This window comes from Nylanderia fulva, unplaced genomic scaffold, assembly GCF_048542155.1.
Source record: "Nylanderia fulva isolate GAGA-0341 unplaced genomic scaffold, ASM4854215v1 Scaffold9, whole genome shotgun sequence".
Classification (NCBI taxonomy): Eukaryota; Metazoa; Arthropoda; class Insecta; order Hymenoptera; family Formicidae; genus Nylanderia; species Nylanderia fulva.
In genome coordinates, this window is record NW_028191026.1 from 1,423,749 (window position 1) to 1,441,372 (window position 17,624).

The 17,624-nt window shown below is 33.8% G+C and overlaps 3 protein-coding genes across 10 annotated transcripts in view; all 3 read left to right on the forward strand.

Annotated features, from left to right (window-relative positions):
* LOC114946586 (uncharacterized) overlaps positions 1 to 6,669 on the forward strand; it is a 38,594-nt gene extending 31,925 nt beyond the window's left edge. For all 3 annotated transcript variants that reach the window (XM_029323151.2, XM_029323152.2, XM_029323153.2), the window contains 2 exons: positions 41 to 489; positions 2,267 to 6,669. In XM_029323151.2, the coding sequence (XP_029178984.2) occupies positions 41 to 489; positions 2,267 to 5,264 (3,447 nt within the window). In that variant the 3' untranslated portion in view covers positions 5,265 to 6,669. The remainder of the gene's footprint in view (positions 1 to 40; positions 490 to 2,266) is intronic.
* Positions 6,670 to 6,978: 309 nt separating this feature from the next.
* Opa1 (Opa1 mitochondrial dynamin like GTPase) lies at positions 6,979 to 13,339 on the forward strand. Of its 6 annotated transcripts, none has more exons than XM_029323106.2 (18): positions 6,979 to 7,062; positions 7,421 to 7,664; positions 7,877 to 8,012; positions 8,099 to 8,230; positions 8,696 to 8,740; positions 9,240 to 9,329; positions 9,414 to 9,571; positions 9,661 to 9,824; positions 9,895 to 10,159; positions 10,244 to 10,435; positions 10,519 to 10,703; positions 10,775 to 10,936; positions 11,024 to 11,211; positions 11,280 to 11,494; positions 11,691 to 11,948; positions 12,042 to 12,242; positions 12,307 to 12,511; positions 12,630 to 13,339. In XM_029323106.2, the coding sequence occupies exons 1-18, from the start codon at positions 7,034 to 7,036 to the stop codon at positions 12,692 to 12,694; spliced, it is 2,934 nt and encodes a 977-aa protein (XP_029178939.2). In that variant the 5' UTR covers positions 6,979 to 7,033; the 3' UTR covers positions 12,695 to 13,339. The 6 variants fall into 6 exon arrangements, with proteins under 6 accessions (XP_029178939.2, XP_029178940.2, XP_029178943.2 ...); XM_029323107.2 differs by having other exon boundaries at positions 9,243 to 9,329; XM_029323110.2 differs by lacking the exon at positions 9,240 to 9,329.
* A 458-nt stretch (positions 13,340 to 13,797) lies between these two features.
* Positions 13,798 to 17,290, forward strand: LOC114946445 (uncharacterized). The gene is made up of 5 exons (XM_029322925.2): positions 13,798 to 13,993; positions 14,124 to 15,079; positions 15,372 to 16,265; positions 16,349 to 16,550; positions 16,644 to 17,290. Exons 2-5 carry the CDS (start codon positions 14,225 to 14,227, stop codon positions 16,886 to 16,888), a joined length of 2,196 nt encoding a protein of 731 aa, XP_029178758.2. The 5' UTR covers positions 13,798 to 13,993; positions 14,124 to 14,224; the 3' UTR covers positions 16,889 to 17,290.
* Positions 17,291 to 17,624: the final 334 nt, after the last annotated feature.

Consider the following 17,624-nt stretch of genomic DNA (forward strand, 5'->3'; position numbering starts at 1 on the left):
TATTACATGGTATAAAGTATCTTTTATTTGAAAATTCTAGTTGCTCGGCGAGGAGATGTGCAACAGTTACGACAAAAGCTATCGAACGCGCGGTAGCGAACAATCTAGCAGATCCGCCAGTCCGGACGCGTCGCGAGTCGACAATCTCAGTTACGAGGACAGTCTGGACGTAGCTTTTCAGCATAATAACAAGCTCCGAGACAAGATTCAGCAGCGTATGAGAGAGAGCGAGAATCTGATAGCCAGCACATTCGGAAGTCAGAAGACCGACGACAACGATTATCCCGACGATGACAAGCGAGGCAGCGTCAGGAACTCGTCGTATTCTTCGAGCATACACGAGCAGGAACAACTATCTACCTCGATTGCGTCGAATAGAGAACGAGTACCGTCGCCGGGACACAAGAATAAAGTGAATTCGACTCTAGGTGGTCTGGTAGACAAGGCATTGTCCAACTTGTTGCACAGCAACAGCAAACATGACCACAAGTGAGTATCTCGATCTAGACGTTATATCTCATTCGCATGTTTTTAGTTGTAATCGCGCGCACGTTTACTAAATATTTTTAAGTTTCTCTAGGATATTCAACTGTACGAAAAACGCAAATTATGAATATTAGCGTAATAATAAAGCTTGATGCAATTAATACTTTGATGTAATAAACTTTCGAACTTCGAAGAAACGAAGGTGCTTATAACTTTATAAATACTTCATGAATAAATTTACGGAATTTTCTTGGGTAGGAAGCTCTGGAACGACTTGCTAATACCATAAAATTTTGCTTTTTACGCCAGAAGGCAGACTTCAATTTATTTTTCTTATAAAATGCTTCACAGAGAGAGAGAAATGTATATATTGCTGTGCTAATATAAAAATGAGCATTTTAATTTGTGTCTATAAAATTTCAATATAGAAGCAAACTATTTTCGAGGTCGATAAAAAACACATACAACGAAATGTCAAGCTAGATGATTAAAAATATATTTGACTGTGTTTTATATAGGAATGAATATCACATGTCAAAGTGCATTTTTTAGCTTTCGGTTCAACACCTGTTGATCGCTCGTTTATTCATCGACACGCGACTATACGTTTTGTTTTCACACCAGTCTTCGATTACGCTAAACTAAATGTAGCGTATGATCGCGTAAAGGATAAAGGATGATCAGGTTTCAAAAAAAAAAAAGAAATAATCCATATGTTCGAGCGCGATCATCCTGACACATTAGCTTCTCGAAAATCGAAACCGGAATCGACGTTAAAATGTCATCGCGAATAATTGTTACTATCTTTTCCTTTTTTTTAAATTTACATTTAATTATGCATGTTTGATGATTCTTATAATCTTAACAAAGGATAGTTGCAAGGACCGTCTCTCGGACGAACAATGCCCATTCGTTCGTTGCGTATTGATCCGTTCTCCACTCTATACGATGAGCGATCTTTCCCTGCAATAACATCGACGTATAACGTTTTTACAGTATAGGACTCTATATATAGCCCTCGGTATACACGACGTTCATTATATTCGGCCAGGTTACGTACTGACAAACATGTTTAGGAGATAGAAAGAAGGATTTTCGAAGATAAGGAATATACATATGGGTCGAAAAAAAGTAGATCTCCTCTTCTATAAATTTCGAACATAGAATAAAGTGTTTAGATTTTAACATCAGAATTAATATTTTCAATAATACCATATATTTTATTTATATTTTATGTTTTGCTATTAATTACAGTAACGTTTGTTATACTTTTATTATGAAATAAAAATATAGCTTAATTAATTGAAATTTTGTAGAATAGTATATTAATTTAATTATACAATTTAATTTAATTATACAATAATTACAAGTAAAAAATAGTTTATTTGTTTGCAGTATTTTCTCACTTATTTACTGCATTCGATTTTATTTTCTACTCTCAGTAATTACCCGTAATAATAAACGATTTTGAGATTTTAATTGGAAAATCTAATTAACAGCCTCTTTAATTTTATACCCACATCGACATGTTATTGAAAAAATATTTTTCATTTATTTTCTCCTGTGCTGTGTATAATACAATAATGAAAATTTGGTAACGAAGTATTAATAATACAAAACCTTTTAATTTAATGGATGATTATAATCATCTACACGATCATATTTTATACCTCAATTAGGTGATCTCATACAAATTTAATAAGTTTAATAACGAATCTTGCTATCGATGCATTCGCTCGTTAATAAACATGGCTTATATTATATTAATTTCATTCCACAGCGGATCCGCTCCAATGAAACTGTTGGCGGAATTGGCCTGTGCACGAGCTCCTACCTCCACATCACCGGAGGACACTACGAACAGCGGCAAGAATCATCAATCGGTGAAGATGGTCGCCGCAACTGTGGCAGCGGCAGCTGCGGCCGCGGCTACAGCGACCAAAGATACCTCGGATTTGTCGAAGAAGCCGACGAAGGGATCGACGGTGGTGAAAACATCTCAGACAAAGAAGACTAGAAACCCTATCAAAGAGCTATTTGAACGCAAGAAGGAGATAAATGACAGAAAGGATCAGGAACGTTCAAAGGCCACCCAGGAGTCAAACGTGCAGAAACCACGCAAACCGAAAAGGGGCAAGAAGCAACAGCAGCAGCAGGAGTTCCCGCTGATTCGAAGAAACGAGCTATATGGCGGTTTGATGGAGAAGAAAAAGCGTCGCGATTCCTTCGATCGAAAGGGGGACTCGGACAGGATAAAGGACGTGTATGAATTTGACGAGGAGGAGAGCCAAATTGCGCCTCCTTTGGGTAGTGTAATGTCCTACAGGAGTCAAGTCGACAAGAGTTACGACAGCAACTGGTTGAAGAAGGATATTGATGAGGATCTCGGCGCATTGGAGAACGGCAAAACTAATTACATCGCGGACACAAAGTTAGACGCTATAATCGATCGTAAGTTTCAAGAGCTAGAGAAGTTTGCACCCAAGACGAAAGGCGCTTTGAAGTCGTTCCAGAGCGAAGAACAGCAGCAGCAGCAGCAAGTTGCGGACCCAATCATTGGACCGATGGATGATTTTGTGGAAAGGAAACAGCAACGCTTGAAGCGTCTTGAGCAGAGTGTCAAACAGCCCAGCAAACTCAAGAAGCGAGGTAAAAGTCCGAAAAAACGAGCGAGAAACGCGTGGTATGAGAATGACAGCTCGGACGAGTTCAGGACAGCTGCGAAGGCGGAAGATGTTGGCGTTGGCATTTCGAAGAGTCAACGCGCATGCTCGAAGGGCAAACAGAATCTCTTTGCAGAATTGTCGACGTCGTCCGAGAGTGAATATGAGCGGGAAGAAGACGCTGATTACGTAATTGCGAACGAACAACAGCCTCCGTCGTCGAAGTCGAGAAAGAGCCTAAAGAAACAGCTCGACGTCGACACCGATGAGATAAATTGTGATCAGCATGTAATCAACGAATCCAAATTCGAGAACGAAGATCAAATTGTAAATTGCGATTGGGAGAATCAAGTGGCGCAGAAGAATGCTGTAAAAAAGGATTACGAAGTCGCTAAATCAGAGTCAGAAATGTCGGATCGTTCGTTGGTGATAGATGAGAGAAAGACGATCGACGAAGCGAGAAACAGTGATGACGATGCGGACAATCAATACGAGAGGACATTTGAGCTGGAAGATCTGTACAGAGAAGATAGTTCAGAGACGGAGACGGAGGTCGAAGGGAACGAAGAACCGACATTGATGGTCGAGGAAGCAAAAGACAGAGTTGAAATGCAAGCGTTGGACGATGAAAACGTAACTTTGCAAATGAAAACTTCGAATATGAAAGATGATTACGCACCGGAGAATGAATTGATTCCCTTGGAAGAAGCTTTAGATTTCTTGGATAGACACGAGGATCTTGAACCGAAATCTGAGACTGTACGCTTGAAAGTCCAAACTGAAAATGATAGCGTTAATGATGATATAATAGATATAGTGAACGAAGCTTCTAACGATGGAATCGTTAACGTGGACAAGGAAAACAAGCATCTGGATCATACGGAGACACAAGATGAGAAAGAAGAACCGGATGACGATGTTCCAGCTTTGCCTGAGAAACTATCCAGCAACGAGAAACCGCAGAAAGAATCCGATAACAATCTTCCTCTACACGTGTTCCTTAGCAGAAAGGTACAAGAATCAAAGAAGAGAAAGCAACAACAATTAGACAAATTACGAGAAGAGCAGGAGAGAATACTCATGGATTTCCAGCCGACTAGAAGACAGAGGAAGTGCGCGATAGGCAAGCAAGGGTTGCTAGCGGAAATAAGCAGTTCAGATGAGGAATCATATGCTAGAGATAACAGCAAGAGAGGAAACGATCATGACAAATCGCGTAAGAAGAGAGAGTCGAAAGAGAAAAGAAAGGAGAGATATCTCGAAAAAAAACACGAGCAGATGTTCGCCAAAGAGCAGAAAGCGATCGAAGAGCAAATTTTGCGAGAGGTTGGCAAGAGAAATAAGATTGTCGTGCAAAGCACAGACGTAGATACGGAGGAAACCAAAGTCGTTTCTGGGCAGATCCATAAAAAGAAATACCAGTCTAAGGAGAAGCAAAAGAAAAGCAGCGACGAGAATATTGAGAAGACTGCACAACACATTTCTTCCACCAATCAGTCTCCCCTTGGCAGTTCAGAAGACATTCACAGTAATTTAAAATCTGTGTTTCCCTCTACAGAGAGTACCATCGAGAACAACGGCCACTTATCAATGTCATCTAAACGAAAAAAGCTCTTGAAATCACCGGTGAGATTGAAAAAAGTTCCCAAACTCGGCGAGAACGGAAAGATTCCGGCGAGCAAGAAGACTAAAGAATCATCAGAGAAGTCCAAGAAGACATCCGCGAGTAATAACAAGGATTCGAAAGAGCGCAGATCGTCTGGCGGAAAACACGACTCCGACGACGAAGAATTAAAGACCACCAAGTCATGGAACAAGGTCGAGGAGGGTGTCGGAGTGGCAATCGGCAGGCGAAAACGCACTGCTGTTCTTCAGCAGTTATACTACTGGTCCAGCTCGAGCGATGAAGAAGAGGCGCCGGAGCCGGTTCTGGTACCCGAGGAGGAAGAGGACGATCGACAGGAGCAGCATGGATGGATAGTGGGCGACTCCCACAAGCGGATGATCACGATGTTGGCGATGGAGAAGCAGCAGAAGGAAAAGCGACGCAGGAGCGAAGACGAGTTTGAATCCGGCAAAACGAAGAGCAAAAAGCATAGGAACAGTACCTCTTGATACGTGTTTCACGATTAAATTTGCAACCGCGTGTGACGGACGATTAAGTCACCTCGGTTTTTTCTAGAACTATATAGAAGCAAAAGTGCAACCAGAAGAATTTGTCTCTTTAATTAAAACTGCGTTTTATTTTACGGTGATTATCCGTCAGGCAATTCTATTTAGATAGATAATTGTGTACAAGTGAACACGATGCGAAGTCATTTTTCTTGTGTTCGATCTTTTTCTTCTTTTCTTGTTAGATGAATATCGAACGAATGAAAGTGATATGCGCGAATATGATATCAGCGAATGAAAGGCGATATAAAGAAGCGAAGAAAGAGATATAAAATGTAAATAGATGCTTTATGGCATTAGAGTAAGAAAAAATTAGAGATTAGAAAAGTATCCTCCCGTTGCACTAAAAGTGTGTGTATGTGTATATATGTATGTATATATATGTATGTGTATATGTGGACATACATACGTACACACATATACATAACTTTGAAATCTTATATAAATAATGCAAGTATGCGATATATAGACTGAACGTGAGAAGTAGTAGAGAATGAAAAGGGCACCCTTAGACAATACTAGGACATTTGTAACATTTAGTTACGTAGGGGAGTTTCCCATACAATGCGAGAAGAGGAGGAAGAATGAAGGAAGAGGAAAGAAATCAGTCACAGCCGCTTATTTAAAAAAAAGGACAACGTAAAACCGGGTCCAATCAAGTTTTAGCGCTTCTATGCAGCTTTTTGTGATTCGTAAAATGTATTTCTCCGTGTATTCTTGCATATTCTTATATATTCGTACGTATTCTTACATATCGCAGAATGAGGTAAAAAAAAAACAAATATGAAAGGTCCGAGAATGATTTTGAAAATACCACGTTTGAGGAGCTTAAATGCTTATGAATGCGAACGAATGCAAGAGGCGAATTTGTTTTGATTTTTAATGAGTTTTTGTAGATCTCAAGCTTGCACGATACAAAATAAAGCTACGCGTATATATATATTCGAAGGAAAATGTTGCTTGTTTGTTACGTAAAACGCGAGCATTATCTTTTGTTCTTTCATATTTAAATCGTGCACATAAGACAAGTATATAGATTTTCATATACTACGAAAAAATGTTATATATGTTATACGCAAATGAAAGAAAAAAAAGCAAAAAATGATTATAGACTTTAATGTAAATGTACTGCCATAATCATATATATTATACGAAAAAAAGCCTATGCGAGAGAAAAATATAGTAATTATAATATTATTCCTCTGTAAAGATTCAAAAAAATCTCTAGCACAAAACTATAGGCGACGACCCAATGTAAATAGAGCATATTTTCAATGTGTCTGGAAAAGTATGTTTTGTAATATAAGGATTGCAAAGAAAAATAAAATTATTCAACAATATAATATAACATTTATTTTTCTCATTTAATAAATAAATATATTAAATAACCTGCTATTATACAAAATAGAAAACTAGAAAGCGTTTATTTTTGTTCACGTAATTTGCATTGCATTTAATAATGCAATATTTTTATTTGAAAAATTATTCTTATATAATATTTCTTGAAAGATCATTCTTATTTTTCATAAACATAAATCGAATTTAGCGCGTTGCACTCTTATATTGCGCGCAGTGTTACCATCTGTAAAAATGTCCCTTTAGATTCAGAACAATATCGCTAGGGAATAACAATAACAAAATGACACACCTGCATTTCTAATGGCGGCGCCCATAGTTATTTATCGACGACGGGTAAAGATCAACCTTAAAAAATGGAGCAAATCATATGTGGTAAATTTGGGTAAGATCAATTTAATTATTAATAAAATAAAGCAAAATAATAATGGATACTCCTAATATGAACATTAAAATAAATGTATAAAATTATTAGCACAACTACAATTTATATTTCACATATGTATGTAATCGATATAAGAATTTGAGGCTATAACATGTTTCTCTATTATTCAAATTAATAATACTTTATTGTATTGAAACTTTTTATGACTTGCTTAAAATATATTTTGACTTGTTGTCTTTTTTTTTGTATGTAAGTAAATTGTACTCTGTTATTTAAAACTTGATAAATTATTTAGTCTATTGGTTATAACAATTTATTTCTTGTAACTAAATTAATATATTTTTCTTTTCTTTTTCAGGCATGGCATTTTATTAATCTCCAAAACCTGCAGACATCCGGTAACAATCACTAATACACGGAAACTAATGTCTGGAAAATTTAGTAGGCAATGTAGACCATTATTAGCATCACCACAACTGAGACACTTTGCAAATCCATATCGTGGATATGCTATGGTGATAACAAGAATCTTAAGGGGTGCATTAAAAGTTCGATATCTTCTTTTGGGAGGTGCAGTTGGTGGCGGTGTTACTTTGCAAAAAGTAAACTTAAGATTTGATGTTTTCCTTTCTGATAATTATTACATCTTTTTTCTTAATTGCTTAAGTGCTTTTTTCTTAAGTGCTATTATATTGCATCAATTATTAAATATTACTATCTAATATGTAACAACATCAGTTGTTATATAATATTGTCAATGGTCATATTTATGAAATTATATAACATTAATACAATCACATTTCTATGCAAATAGAAATATGAACAATGGAAGGATGGATTACCAAATTTGGAGTGGGTACACAATTTGATGCCTGATGAAAAACAATGGCAAGATTTTCGAGAATCACTTATAACAATTAAAAATAATGTAGGTGATAAGATTGAGATTGGTAAGTATAACAAATATGTAGACATTTATGTCTGTGAAAACGTGAGGCAAAGCAAAACGCGATAAAACATAGTCAAACACAAACAGATCCACGTATAAAGGAGTTTGGACTAACTAAATATCAAGAATACAGGATGTGGTTTGATCAAAGATTGGATGACGCTATTAAGGCAGCGGAAAGTCGCCAAAAAGATTACCAAGAGAATAACTCGATACAGAGTGAGTGATTGGCGCGTCAATCTTTTTTTTATATTTGTGTATTACTTCTAATTCTGTCTAATAATCTTATTCATATATCCTATGTTATAATCCATTCCTCAATTCTTATATACTCCTCCATTTGCCTGACGTTTTCCTATCTAAACATCAATCTTTATGAAAAATGCTAATGATGATAAATGATAGTTATTCTTGCAATTCTTTTTTTTACGCTTACTGTGTTTTCTTATATGCAACTTCCATTTACCACTTGTATGCAAAAATTTGCATGATGCATTATTTATTTATTTTATTTATTTATTATTTTTTAATATTGATTAAGAATGATTTGGATATTCTTAAAAAAATGTTTCTATTTTTTTAAACACATGCATATTATATAAATTTAATAATATAATTTATACTAGCAAAGCACTATTCCACATGCATTTGTATTATAGATTTATTGTGGTCTGTTCTGTTCAGGTGCATTTGATACCATCTCATTGGTAGCTAAACAAGCTTACTCAGGTGTGTAAAGAAAATTTTAAAGGACTATTTTATGCATATTCTGTCCATTCAGCATTTTGTAGTCAAGTAATTCACAAAGAAAGATTTGAATGTATATTTTCCAATAATGCAGAGAAGTCAAAGCTGTGCTTATTTATAATTGCGACATATATATAATAGCAGTGGATATAATTGCAACATGGATATCGATTTTAAATACTGAATGGGACAACCATTATTTATCGTTATTTTGCATATTTATATGTAATTTTATATACGTATATAATTTTTTATATATGTATATATAAGTAAATTGCATATTTGTTTTTATTATTTTTTGTTTTTAATGTAATTTTATCACATGTAAAATTGCTTATATGCAAATACAAAATAGCTTCATTAATGTTTTGCATCAATTGATACTAGCTTTCTTGCACATTTACGTCCGTGGAATAAATTAGAACTTGTAATTTATAAATATACATATTAATATACATATGTATCTTTTTTTATTTTTAAGCAGAAACAAAAGATCAATTGTCCAAAAATGTGATTGCCTTTGCACGTCCATTGGCTAATGATAGTACCGGAGAGGAACGTAAGAAAGCTCGTATGTACACATTGTAGATTTTAAATTTTATTATTCTCGAAAACTGCTTTAATATTTTTATTGTTTTATTTTTTTTCATTGAAGAATCGTCACAACAGAGAATGAATGCTATGCAAGATGAGTTGATGCAGATGCAATTGAAATATCAGCGTGAAATAGAGAGATTAGAAAGGGAGAACAAAGAGTTACGCAAACAAATACTTTTGCGAGGAAATCAAAAGTTTAACAATAAGAAGATAAAAGTAAGTAAACCACATATATACGTTTGATACGTACAGTATATCTATCTCATTTTGATTGCATTTCTAAAATTATTCTTATATTTTTATAGAAATCGTTAATCGATATGTACAGCGATGTCTTGGATGAACTTAGCGACTATGATAGTACTTATTCCATTGCTGATCATTTACCTAGAGTAGTAGTCGTTGGTGACCAAAGCTCCGGTAAAACATCTGTGCTTGAAATGATAGCTCAAGCAAGGATATTTCCTAGGTATGTTTTTTTTACGTGATTTATATCATGCAATCGTGTATTAACCCGTTGCTATTTTTTTCCTATATAGAGGCGGAGGTGAAATGATGACGAGAGCACCAGTCAAAGTCACATTGAGCGAAGGTCCTTATCATATAGCGCAATTTAAGGATAGTTCCAGGGAATTTGATCTTACGAAAGAATCGGAATTAGCCGAGCTCAGACGAGAGGTAGAACTGCGAATGAAAAATAGCGTTAAAAATGGAAAAACAGTTAGTCCGGATGTCATATCTATGACTGTTAAAGGACCAGGTCTTCAACGTATGGTTCTAGTCGATTTACCTGGTATTATTAGCGTATGTATATATAATTAAATTTATAAATTTTTAAGAAAATTCCTATAACTTGCTTATAAAATTTCGAATTTTGTTTTGTGACAGACCGTAACCGTCGATATGGCGGAAGACACTCGCGAAGCAATTAAACAGATGAGCCAACAGTATATGAGTAATCCTAATGCGATTATTCTCTGTATACAAGACGGATCCGTCGACGCGGAAAGAAGTAACGTGACCGATCTTGTTGCCCAAATGGATCCATCGGGTAAAAGAACAATTTTCGTCTTGACAAAAGTATGGGGAATGTTTCTCTTCTAACATTAATTGAACTGAACAAATAGAGGCAGACTTGTATCATTTTTGTAATCTTGTGGCAGGTCGATATGGCGGAAGAGAATTTGACTAATCCTGATAGACTGCGCAAAATATTATCTGGCAAACTGTTTCCGATGAAAGCATTAGGCTATTTTGCTGTAGTTACTGGTCGAGGCAGAAAAGACGATAGTATACAAACAATCAAAGATTACGAACAACAATTCTTTAGAAATTCTAAGCTCTTCAAGTAAGTATAAAAACGAATATAAATATTTAAAAGCGTTAAATACAGTTTGTTAACGAGTTTTGGCTCTTCAGGGATGGTTTAGCGATGTCGGGTCAAGTAACTACAAAAAATTTGAGTTTGGCGGTAGCCGAATGTTTTTGGAAGATGGTTCGTGAGACTGTAGAACAACAAGCAGATGCATTTAAAGCAACGAGATTTAACTTGGAAACAGAATGGAAAAATAATTTTCCAAGGTAAATATATAGAATGTTGCATATAAAAAATATTTTGTGTCTAATTGTAGTTTTATGAATTTATTCCACGATATATTATTTGTTTAGATTAAGAGAACTAGATAGAGACGAGCTTTTTGAAAAAGCACGAGGTGAAATCTTGGACGAAATTGTCAATTTGTCGCAAGTATCGCCGAGACATTGGGAAGAAGTGCTAATGACTCGAAATTGGGATAAAGTCAGCATGCATGTATTTGAAAACATCTACTTGCCTGCTGCTCAAAGTGGAAATCCAAGTACAGTATATATTGATAAACTATTCTCTTCCTCAAACAAGCGAAAAGTTTCATAAAAATATTTTCAGATACATTTAATACGACTGTCGACATAAAATTGAGACAGTGGACCGAGCAGCAACTACCTGCGCGTAGCGTCGAAAGCGGATGGGAATGTTTACAGCAAGAATTCCAGAATTTTATGACGCAAGCTCGACTTAGTCAGGATCACGACGATATCTTCGACAACCTCAAGAATGCCGTCGTGAATGAGGCAATGAGACGACATTCGTGGGAAGAGAAGGTAAATTCGATTATAATACTAAATAAATGCAATTTTTCTATTTTTAAGAATTTAAGCTCACGCTTTATAAAATAAACTAGAATTTTTCTATTTTTATTTTTATTTAAAAATATTAATAAAAAAATTAATAAAGTAGCTAATTGGTAAATTAGAATAATAATTAGGAATAATTATAGGAAAACATATTTTATTGTAGGCGTCAGAAATGCTACGCGTTATCCAACTTAACATTTTGGAAGACAGAAGCGTGAACGATAAACGTGAATGGGATCAAGCGGTAAGATTCCTAGAAACTTCGGTGAAGGAAAAACTGCAAAGTACAGAGCATATCCTGCGCGATATGTTGGGCCCCAATCGCAAGGAACGGTGGCTCTATTGGCAGAGTCAGACGGAAGAACAACAAAAACGTACGGCGGTTAAGAATGAGCTAGATAAAATTCTTTATGCAGACAAAGTACGCATACATCAAATACTTGCAGCTAAATAAAACTTCTGTTTTATAGCGTAACTTTTTGCATATCTAAAGCGTATATTTTTGATTGCACAGAAACATGCACCTACTCTGACACATGATGAGCTTACAGCTGTTAGAAAGAATTTACAACGTAATGGATTTGAAGTCGATAACGAATTTATTCGAGAAACATGGCATCCTGTATATAGAAGATTTTTCCTACAACAGAGTTTAGCGAGAGCATACGATTGCAGGAAAGGCTACTATCTATATCATACTGGGCACGAAAATGAAGTACGTTAGATTATTTTTAGAAATCAAGTATAAGCCGAGCAAAAAGTAAATAAAATGCTTTCAGATGGAATGCAATGACGTAGTGCTTTTTTGGCGAATTCAGCAAATGCTGAAAGTTACTGCGAATGCTCTTCGACAACAAATCATGAACAGAGAAGCTCGAAGATTGGATAAAGAGATTAAAGAAGTTTTGGAGGATTATAGTCAAGACAGTGAAATAAAGGAGAAACTACTCACAGGCAGACGAGTCGTATTAGCTGAAGAACTCAGTATGTATTGCAATATATATTTTCAATCACTAATGATTTTTAATTTATAAAAGTATGATTAATAAATTAATATTAAATTAGTATTCAAATATCTTATTACATTTTATTTTTATTTCAGAACGGGTTAGGCAGATTCAAGAGAAGTTAGAAGAATTTATTCAAGCGCTAAATAAAGAAAAATGAATATAGCTCAATTATCATTGAAATTAATTATCATTGAATTTGGACATCACATGTTGCGCGCAGAGCGAATTTCTGACATCACTCGATTGAATAGACGAAAGACGAATCTGTACATTCAGAGACTAATGTCTCGTGGAATAGCAGTATACGTTCTTGCAGATTTATACAATTTTATTGGGGAAATTAATTAAGTCCTCGAATACAAAATATCGAATCCAAGAGCATTATGTCGACATAGGCATGTAATAAGCCCATACGCTTATCAAGTTTGTGTGATATGAATAAACCAAATTATTTATGCCCTTTGATACAACTCAGATTTGTAAATATGAGACTGATACTTGACTGAAACTTGAAAGAGTGTTATGTGAAATTATCTTCAATGTATGAGGATTTGTTCATGTAAGAATATTATACGATCAGTAATATGATGAAATTAATATATTACAACATTACAATTGTTTGATAAGTAAAACATTTATATAAAAATGAAATAGTATAATACAATCGTGTTATAATTATATAAATTCATCATTATGGGCGATAAGCATAGTAAATAATCGAGGCTGTTACATGCTGCAGAATGTAGAAATTAAAAAATATATATAGGCTGCTATATATATTCGAATAAATAAGTCAATCGTATCCATTGGTGTATCTCGTAAATGATTTTACGGTTCAGATTTTCCTTTTAAAATGCATTATAGAAAATATAGTCTACGCAGTTCAAGCTTTTGCTATTATAAATATTTTTAGCTAATCTAACATGCAAAAATGATATTAATAAAATATGATAATAAAATAGTATATTTCTATTTCTATATTATTTTTTAATTAATTGGAACATCTAAAAAGGAGCAATAAAGAATTCTTTTTTGTGGAATTTTATAATTTATTTGAATATGCAATGCATTCGATATTAAAATATTTCGAAGGATTTGATCATATCAAGAAGTCTTTATCAGTCTCAAATAAAGCGTCTGTAACGTCAAGCGGAACGCAATGCAATATGCAAATTAATTTTCTAGGGACATCGATGCATACAACATACAAGGAACTAAATTTCCATAACGTATGAATATCTAGATATTCGATGCATCCACAAGAATATGCATCACATCAAGCGTCTTTTCTATACGCATGCGCAATTTTTATTCCAAATCGTCAATGAAGATTGCTGGTGCACTGTGCACTAGGTGCAGTGTCAAAGAACGGGAATGATCGAAGGATTCAGGGACGTCCCCTCTTATCGCGGAAAATTCGGTAATTCCTGTTCACATGTTGCGCTGCGTTTCTTACGTATGTCATTTTAACAAATTATTTTTATCGAAGTTGATAAGTTTTACATTGTTATTTCATCGCAAAATGAACGTGCGTTTTACCGTATGACGAAAATTTATATCAAACGTGTCTCGTTATTCTATTTCAGATTATCTTCCTCTTTTCGATATATAAGGGGATTTCACCGTGAAAAAGTGTGGCGCAAATAAACTTTGTATGTAGACGATTTGACGAGTCACTGTCTGATAAATGCACAGCTTAGTGGGACCCCCGGCGAAGAAGAGATGCATTATGAGAAACGGCAACAAAGTACGATTGATGGAACATGTGCGGGAATTTCAGCTGCCTCAACAGTTTCCCAGCACGTGGAAACAGGCGATGCAGCAGGGTATCGTGAATATCGCGAAATTCCAATCCAGAAATATAAATGAGTCTGATGTTGAGTGTCAAGTACCGTGCAAACCGCAGAAATTAAGAATTATATCTGCGAATGGAAAAGATTTGGGAGAGTTTAATCTGCAGTTGCGGACTGATGATCCAGTGAAAGGACAGGCAATCACGATCACCAAGGATACTCCCAAGCCTGAGAAGCCAATGTCGGTTCTAGCTTCACAGAGCAAAATATTTCCACGGATACTTAAACAAGGAACAGTAAGGGTACCGAGAAATTTGGTGGATATTACATCCTGCAATAAGAACAATTCTGAGACAAATAATATTAATGTGTTGCAACAATCTACAAATGTAACACTAAATAACGTGCTTGAGACTCAAGATACTAAGATTAGAAATAAGGAAGCGCAAGTGTGTAATAGCAATATTAAAGTCAAATTACCAGTTTCTACAAATGGGACAAATTCTAAACAATCCATGCATGAAATTATCAATAGTAATCAAAAGCATATAGTATATAATGGAATAGGCAATGTAAATAGCCATAACAAAATTCCACTAATTACAATAGAAGACAATGAAGAAACTCCAGCTGAAAATATATCTTTTAAAGAAATTATGAAATCGCCATTTCCTATAGTGAATTGCAAAAAGCTTGTACTAAACTCTAGTGATAGTAATGATATGCATAGGTCTGAAGACTATTTCAAAGTAAGTAAAAGAAAGTATATTACTAGTATGAAAAACACAGAAAATGTACAAATAGTTACATCTTCAAAAAATACAGTAAATTTTACTCACAAATATAATCAAATTAATAGTACTTTAAGTAAAAAATTTAAATAGCAATAGTAAAGAGAATATCAATAATTGAAAAATTTTAAATAATAAAAATAATTCATTTCAAATTAATTCTGATGTAGGTTTTATAAATAATCAAGTATATGATACAACACAAAAAAATGTTGACAATTATGCCTAATAATGAAATTTTTTTATTCAGAATGCAATTTTGACGCAGTATAATAATGTTGAGTCATCAGTAGATGAAAAAAATGGAATTAATGTACATCGTGGCAAGATTATATCAAGGCATAATACAAAGGGTGAAAATATGCAAAGTAAATATGTTTCGAAGACTGTCTCTGAAAACAATTGTTCTGCTGTTGCAGTTGACAATCCTGTGCAATGCATTCCGGAATTGCAACAAATTACAAATACTGTTGATTCAATTATACAACTGGATGTACAGAACAAGGATTATACAAAGGATTCAACTCAGACAGGTTTATCAGATCAATTGGATATTATCAAGAAAGCAATGGATAGTGTAAAAGATGACAAGCTGCGTACACTAGCACTAAAGGCCTTAGAAGAATGTGGAATTGGAATTGAGAGATGTGTTCCAATATCAGAGAAACACAAAGCTGTGAACGACACACAAATACAAACTATGGTATTTGGCTTATTAGAGCCTGAATCTTTCATATTTATTAACAAGGATAATATTCAGAGAATAAATCAGATTACTTTTTGTGATATACCTTCTAATCAAAATCAGTTATTAACAAATAGTTTACACTCGGATCCTCTCTTCAAAGCTTCTATAATTGAACAAGAAAATGATTTCAATATAGATTGTTTTCTTAATGAATTTGTGGAAGAAAATTTAGATGTCATGAAAATGAAGGAAACTTTATCAGATACAAAGATAAGATGTAAAAATCTTATAGAACATTTGGAAAGAGATTTTGAATCGGTTAAACGTTATGATCAAAATGGCATGCTAAATATACATAATGCTGTTATAAACAATAATATCCATCTCGTTCGGAGACAATTAATGATACTTGAGAAATGTAAAGAAAGTGTCGATATATTGACTGAGGATGAAAAGGTAAGTTTAATGTCTTCAATTTTTTAAATTTAATTTTCTCTAATCTTTTAAAAGACACTACAATCTTGTGATACATTTTGCAGACAAGTTTAGAGCTTGCAGTCAAATTTGATGTACATAGTGAAATTGTGGAACTTTTACTGAAGGCTGGAGCACAACCAGTGATACCAAAATATATACACGAATCGGCATTGATCATAGCCAGTAAACTATCATCACCCTTGTTACCAATGCTTATTAATCAGGTCTCGGATGCGATATTACTCGATCAAATAGATTCAGAAGGTAAATTTACACTGATACATATGCAAGAAACAGTTGTAGAATTGAAATTAAAATTCTAATTAACACACTTTGAATCTATTATTGTTCTTGAAGGTCTCGCAGCATTACATTATTGCAGTATGCGCAATAATTGGCAAGGAGTGAAAGCGCTTATATCAGCTGGTGCAACTGTAGATCTGAAGGATATGAGATCAGGACGAACGCCTCTGTTTCATGCACTGGACAACGGTCACACAGCGGTGGCACAGACACTATTGAAAGCCGGTGCTATTACAAATGTCACAAATTACGCGGGACAAACGCCTATACCTATAGTAATGGAGAAGATAAACCTTTAAGAATATATATATATATATATATATAGTTAGAAGAAAAACAACACGATGATTTTTATTTCTGATAAAAGAAAAATTTATTATTTAATATATAATATAAAATTTATTATTTAATATAATTTATTATTTAATAAGCTCTTAGAGCTACAACTTTAAAAGTTTAACGTTCAAGCTATGGTATCAAGACAAAATCATTTTTTTTCTAATCAATTTTTGGGAGTTATTTATTTGTTGCAATAATTATTAATTTAATTGAAATTGAAAGGCTAGTCAAAATTCTCTTATTGATTATATTTAAATATCACTAAATTTTTTCACATATTTTATTGTATGATATTGATTATTATAAAAAAAATAATTTTAAATAATATTACAAATAGGGTAGGAACAAATTCTAAATATTTTATTAAATCCTATATAGCAAAATTTCAATATTTATTTTTTTACAATTTTTATGTACATATATAATCAAATTTTGCTGTTCTTTATTTTTTGATGTGTAATCATTAGATTATTGATGAGTGGTATTACTCTTGTTAATATTTTCGATTTTTCTATTTATTATTAATATTTGAAATTTCTGCATTGTGTTATACAAATCCTTTTTATATAACACGATGCAAAAATTTTAAATATTAATAATAAATAGAAAAATCGAAAATATTAACATATATATATTTATTATAAATATATCATAAGATTATAAAACAATAATATATAATATAGACATAATTTATTT

Bases quoted from the DNA above. Each gene is read 5' to 3' on its own strand.
- Opa1 (XM_029323106.2), top strand. From the start codon at position 7,034: ATGGAGCAAATCATATGTGGTAAATTTGG. The intron at 8,231-8,695 runs GTGAGTGATTGG...TGTTCTGTTCAG, and splicing joins AGAGAATAACTCGATACAGA to GTGCATTTGATACCATCTCA. The intron at 12,243-12,306 runs GTACGTTAGATT...AAATGCTTTCAG, and splicing joins ATACTGGGCACGAAAATGAA to ATGGAATGCAATGACGTAGT.
- LOC114946445 (XM_029322925.2), top strand. From the start codon at position 14,225: ATGCACAGCTTAGTGGGACCCCCGGCGAAGAAGAGATGCATTATGAGA. The intron at 16,266-16,348 runs GTAAGTTTAATG...TACATTTTGCAG, and splicing joins TATTGACTGAGGATGAAAAG to ACAAGTTTAGAGCTTGCAGT. The intron at 16,551-16,643 runs GTAAATTTACAC...TTGTTCTTGAAG, and splicing joins CGATCAAATAGATTCAGAAG to GTCTCGCAGCATTACATTAT.